At 42.6% G+C, this 6267-nt stretch overlaps 1 protein-coding gene across 1 annotated transcript; it reads right to left on the bottom strand.

Annotated features, from left to right (window-relative positions):
* Positions 1 to 911: 911 nt before the first annotated feature.
* LOC117586889 (DC-STAMP domain-containing protein 2) lies at positions 912 to 3455 on the bottom strand. Its single transcript, XM_034277222.1, has 9 exons — positions 3230 to 3455; positions 2862 to 3172; positions 2544 to 2804; positions 2279 to 2492; positions 2064 to 2217; positions 1425 to 2008; positions 1293 to 1367; positions 1094 to 1231; positions 912 to 1037 (listed from the first exon to the last, which is right to left on the bottom strand). Exons 1-9 carry the CDS (start codon positions 3427 to 3429, stop codon positions 938 to 940), a joined length of 2037 nt encoding a protein of 678 aa, XP_034133113.1. The 5' UTR covers positions 3430 to 3455; the 3' UTR covers positions 912 to 937.
* Positions 3456 to 6267: the final 2812 nt, after the last annotated feature.

Genomic DNA, 6267 nt, shown 5'->3' on the forward strand with positions numbered 1-6267 from the left:
AAAAACACCGCTGGATGTCATCATCAGTGTGGCGCGATTCGATCCTTGTCCCGACCGCATTAATTGTTGAGAAACAATCTCTGGCCCGTCGTTGTTGTCGCATTTAATGAACATTTAATTGCAGCCCACATGTGCGCCAAGCAATGCTGCCCCCAAAGAGAGCTGACTAAGCTGTGGCCGGGACGTGGACTGGACATGGACGCAGTGGTGGCGATTTTCAAGTACGGATTGCAGGCGGTTGCGATGTCGGTCGCCGTCCGGTTGCACAAATTGAAAACAAAGTGTTATTGTCCAACGGACAGCGGTGACAAGGAGACAAACGAGCTTACAGTAGCTGCCAGAACACACTGTTATGGCCATGACAAAGCCAACCTGAACGAGCTGCCAGCACATCTAGAAACCGAAACCCACAACGATGATGAAAATGATGTTGATGACAATCACGCCCGACAATGACGATGATGTGGCTGTTGTCTGCAATGCCATTTTGCCAATATAAAGTTGCGATTCATCAGAATATTTGAGATTCACATGCCCAAGTAGAGAGAGCCAAGAGATCGCGTCAGAGCGCACCAAATGAGATTTCCCTCTTCCGCCCCGCAGCCCATAGGGAGAAAGGTGCCGGCTTCTGCGCAAAAAAAATGGCAACAGCCAGCAGCAGCGGTTTGCGCAGATTGTAAGTGGCGTACAGTGAACGCCTTCAGGTGCAGAACAAAATAAACATCATAATTATAAGTTCCACTCACCCTTTATGCAATTATTTACACTTTAAAACACACAATTATAATATAAACTTACACCCACGCGTTGCTGCCTATCGAATGGCGGTTATCGATATCGATAAGTCAGTGCTGCACAGCATCAACTGATCAGCTGATTGAACTTTTTTTATTTGCAAATCACTAAAAATATGTAAACACGATAAAATATCTCCATTTTATGGCTGCATTTTCCTTTTTTGCTTGCTGTATCCACCGCACTCTAGTCTAGCTTGCTGCTGTGTAAAAGATTCTGCCTCAGGATCGTCCGAAGAGTCCCTGCAGCGCCAATAAAATGGTTTACATATGGCAACTGCAGCCAACAATCTACTCACTGCACTTCAGAGAAATCACTTAGATCGCCATAATCTATGGGTCGATGGCACAAGCAGCATTTGTTGTTCGACTCACTGAAACACGCCGAGCAGTAGACACCTTTACAGCCCTGGGTGTCGCACTTAATGCGGGTGGAGCTGCAGGACACAAAAGAAAAGTCTGAACAAAGGAAGGATACATGTTGAACGAACTACTAACGAGCTCAAGGACTTGGCGCAAATAATGCAGACATCACCACTCATGGCACCCAGCAGACAGGCACAACAGCAGCACCTGCAAGCAAAAGTCCAATTAGATGTGGAAATCGATTCAAATCGAATCGAATCTCACCGATTCAGCTTGCCCCTCAGCCAGTTGAGGCAAGTGATGTGCCCTTCGTGATCCTGGTACATGAAGGCAGCTCGTACCTGTCGACGTGCGAACTTGAAAACGCATATTCGCTCAGTCAAGATCTTATTGTGCAGATAGAGCGCTCTCTCATGGTCTCTCTCCGGGTAGAAGCAGCGCATAATCGCATGACGAAGGCGCAGGAAATACGGCTCCGTCAGCAGAACCAGCCAGGCGATCAAGCAGAGTCCTAGGATCTCAGCATATCTCCAGTAGTTCGGCTCCACGGGCAGTGGCAGACAATGACTCGAGTCCAAGACGGTTCTCTGGGTGAGTGGGCGAAAGCCATTGGAAATTCCTCGCATTATATCAGCCACAAATCCTCCTCCTTCGATCTGCAGATCGATGTACGCAGGCACCTCCAGTCCGGACTCCTGATGGCCATAGTACGACATGGTGGCCAGCAGCCAGAAGAGGCTGTAGTCCAAGAAGCAAATGGAGAACAGCTGCAGGGAGGTGAAAATCATAAAGAAAGAGTTCCCCACAATGTCCAGACACTCGGAGGAGGTGAGACGCGGACTGGTGAGCTGTAATTAGAGAATATCTATTGGGATTTCATTAATAGAGGATCTGTGGTCCAACCTTAATGTACTTTCTCCTTTCAAGTCGTTTCAGGGGCAACAGCAGCTCGTCTCCATGCTGCTCCCTTAGCCCCTCGATGGCATAAATGGATTTGGTTAAATAAACATTCCGATACTCCAGACTGTGCATGTAGCGGACATAGAAGTAGATGGCCCTGGAGAGGAACAGCTTAACGAATGGATCTTAGATATTTAAGGGTTCGAGCTCTTGCCTACTTAACAAACACAGCCACAATCAAGATGTAGCAGAGCAGATCCAGCCAGCCGAACATGAACATCAATGGCTTCAATTGCTTGTTAATATCCTGGACTATCTCTTCACCCACCTCCGAGAGATCTCGAGAGGAATTGGTGTTGAAATGAAAGTCATGTTCAAAGGAGACTTTAACATCAAACATTTCCCTGATGTGGCCCACAAACAAATGGTACTCTGATGGAAGAAACTATAAAATATGTGGATTATAAAGAAGATTCTACCCACGCTCCATGACCTTGTCCAGCAGCTCCCACTGGACATCCCAGAAGCCAGTGCAAAATACATCGATGATCTTTGCCGGATAGCACAGGGCCAGAAACACTTTGGCCACATGGCAGATGGGCTTGAAGACACCCAATGTATCCTGACACTTGCTCATGGCACTAAGGGCAGCCTGTTTGCAGCGTGCCCACGGTGTGTCCATCTCTTCGTTGCACATGTCCACAATGGATTCCAGCCAGGCCAAACAGTTCTTGAGGGTTCCAACTGCAAAGGGGAGAGGTGTAGCAACCGAACCTTGATAGCCAGACTCCACTCACTCACTGATGATGAGCAGGTACTCTTGGATGCGCAGCAGAGTCTCCAGAACTTGCTTCAGCACTCGACGCACCTCGTCCAGCATCAGCTCTATGGCCATTTTGATGGACTTTGCTGGTTCCATTATTACATCCAGCATTTGGCCCAGTGCCTGTCGCAGCAGCTCTTGCCCGCAGGCCAGGCTGCGCAGCATCACCTTCAGATTGGCGAGGATACTGGCAGTCGGCCCAATGGCCGCCAAGAAGAAGGCCAAAGCTATCAGAAAAGCGCGTCCGCGGGAGCTGCACAACGAGGGAATGGCCAGAGTCAGTATGCACCTGGGGAGAGCAAGAATCAGCGTTAAGAACGGATAATCTGCTTGCTCCCACACTCACCTGACAGGACGGCCATAGAAGAGAACAATTAAAAGCATAGCCAGGCCCACAATTGTCAGCCAACGGACATTGAGGTCTTGCCTTCTCAGCGATGGATGCCATTCATACCACACGAATGTTAAAACTATGCCACAAAGATAGCCACATAGAACAATAGGCACAACGACTTTAAATGTCCACACAGCGTGTCTAATTTCCATTTTGAAACATGGATTTTGATGTTCTATTTGACATTACTAGCTAGTTAGGAGTCTCAGCGCTAAAACTTTAATTTTATCCGATTTAGCAATCGATTCTAAACAAGATTTGAGTAGTTGGATTGATACTTATTTGACAATTAGTTGCTTGTCAACCGGTAGGTATAGATTGTATTGGTATTTGTATACCCTATTTCCATAAATAAATATTAAAATTTATTTAATTTTTTTTTTTTTTTGAGGTTTTAAGTTACCGCTCTACCCTTAGGTAGAGGGGAATTATTTGGCCACCCGCCTTTACAAGGGGGAAATCGCCACGTCGTAATATGTAACTTGTTACAGCTTTGCTCCAATACTTACCTGGCGTAGAGGTTATGTTCCCCACGTGCTTGTTGCAAATTTTTGGCGGTGTATTAAAATTTAATTTGGTTCATATTTTATTCGTAATGTCGTTTTCCCAACATCGCCCATTAGCCAGCACTAGAAGCTTGTCATTGACAAACTTACCAGCACTTAAAGCATCAAAACAATAGGTCACTGCTATGGCACTGAATTCAGCACATGCCATACAGTTGTCTCGCTCTAGCATGCGCTGTGGCCAGCACAAAGCTAGCTGCTGGTTGAGCTGCCCGCCCAATTTGAAATGAAAACCACTTTTCGTTTCTCTTTCTTTCGCTTTTCGCTTCACTTTTTATTTCAATCAACACTTCTCCTCACTCACTCGTTCCACTCTCAGCCTCAGTTCCTTTACAAATGTCTCGTACCTTAATTTTTGAATTAACAAACGTGTGTGCCATGTTTACTTTTTTTTTGTTGGGAATTCTTTGATATTTGAGGGGGGAGGGAGGGATTTTTCAAACAGCGCGAATGCGTCTTTTAGTGTAACGAACTTTAGTTTTTGTCATTTAGTTTAGTTTCTCCCGGTTACTCTCTGTTCTCTCTCATGTTCCATATTCTTTTCTTTCCTCATTTCTTGTGCAGCAAAAATACAACGTTGCAGTCCGGAATTCATTTCTCGATTTTGTTACGGGCTTCCTAACACTAGTGGGGGGTACTGCTTGCTCCAGCCAAGGGGAAGCCATCAAACAGGTTGATCTGATCTGATGGATCGCCTTGGTTAGAGTCCCATTTTAGGCGATAGCTTCATATGGGGAGAGGGGTTTATGGGGTGTATGTATATGTATGCATTAATACTTTCTCCTCGCTTAAAATCTATATAAATATATAGGTATACATATATTTATGTAGGTATGTATATGTATATAATTCGAGTATTCAATCGAGTATCAACGAGCCGAGGTTAAGTTGGTAAGTACTGGATATACAATATATGTAATATAGGCAACCTATTACCCATATTAGTTGGTGTATTTGATACTTTGCAAGGTAATTGAATTACGTTTACGTTTATGTTTACGTTTAAGAATTCTCAATTAGGCTTCAATTTTTCATTTATGTATAACTCAGTCTAGCACCCCTAGAGATTGAACTTGGATAAAAGGATCGATCGACACTCGGCTCTCGACTTTATCAATATACAAATTGGAGTTGTTAATCTTGAATGTATAATTATTAACTATACATACATTTACGCATATGTATATATTTTATATGTAGTTAATTGTATACTGTATAATATAATTACATATGTAGATATATATTTATGGGGGCCGCAATCGACCTAATGCTTGGACTAAAAAAATGCTCCCATAACTAAAAGGATTTTAAACACAAATTGAACACGAAACAATTTCCTTGGAATCTAAAGTGCACTTGAACGCAATTTACATACATAACTCCCAATCGATCGATTGAAATGAAATAGTATACACTTGACCCTGGCATTTTGATCCATAACGATGAGAGAAATGATCAAATATCCCACCACATGGATGTGTATTTTTAGTTTATGTTTTTATATTCATCTAAACTTCTAATGGTTCTCTAGGCACTTTTTCTATCTGATAGTAGATCTTCGGTTTTTTATCGTTTTTAGTTTCTCATTTTGTTTTCTGGTTGCATTACAAAAATTACCAAAAATATATAATCGATCTACAAATGAGATGGTACAGTGCGTTTCGAGACTGTAATTGAGTAAGCTACCATTTGAATAAGGACACCAATTGAATGCCAGAGATATCAAAGTCAAGTCATCAACCCATTGACTCCATTGAATCATCGAATAAGAGTAGACAAATATCGGTTGGGGAATCACTAATTGTCGGGAATCTCAAAGTTATGGGTAAGCTCAATTATCGCGATATAATCAAATCAGTTTGGCATTATCTTCTGCTGTGGAAACGCACTGTATCTGGATACAAAAAGAGAGCTAAAAAACTAATTCTCATATGGTTTAGTAGCAATTGATTATGGAAAATTGTGTGTGTATTTGTTGGGTTGTTCTTGCCTCCTCTCATTGATCTCGCTTCTCACTTATGTTCCTCCTTTTTACTTGGTTTTTGTTTTTAGGTACTGCAGCACAAAAATAGGAATAAAGTAAAGATTTTGGTAGTTCCTTTTGTGGTTTGTAATATTTTTTACATTTGGGTGTGGAAACCTATGGTTATATTCTTAAGATTGGAAATCTCTCTCGCTATCGCTTTCACTTTCTTTTTATTGCTTTTCCGTGGTAGGGGAATCAAGTGAGAAGGGGTCTGGGTTCTGTGGGTGCCTGGGGGGGGACTATCGCTCACCAACCAAAGTTGATCCAGGGTAAGGGTTTGAGTGGGGGTTTATGATTTTTGTTGCCAATTATTGTAACCAAAATTAACCGAAATAAAAACAAATTTTGTTTTAATTTTTGTTGTTTTTGAAAATGTTTTTTTGTATTTTTGCTTTAAT

Source organism: Drosophila guanche, unplaced genomic scaffold (assembly GCF_900245975.1).
Source record: "Drosophila guanche unplaced genomic scaffold, DGUA_6, whole genome shotgun sequence".
Classification (NCBI taxonomy): domain Eukaryota; kingdom Metazoa; phylum Arthropoda; class Insecta; order Diptera; family Drosophilidae; genus Drosophila; species Drosophila guanche.

Excerpts from the sequence above, each read along its gene's own strand:
- LOC117586889 (XM_034277222.1), bottom strand. The coding sequence starts at position 3,429 with ATGGAAATTAGACACGCTGTGTGGACATTTAAAGTCGTTGTGCCTATT. Across the intron at positions 2,805-2,861 it reads AGAGTACCTGCTCATCATCA|TTGGAACCCTCAAGAACTGT; the intron begins GTGAGTGAGTGG and ends TCCCCTTTGCAG. Across the intron at positions 2,009-2,063 it reads AAAGGAGAAAGTACATTAAG|CTCACCAGTCCGCGTCTCAC; the intron begins GTTGGACCACAG and ends CTCTAATTACAG.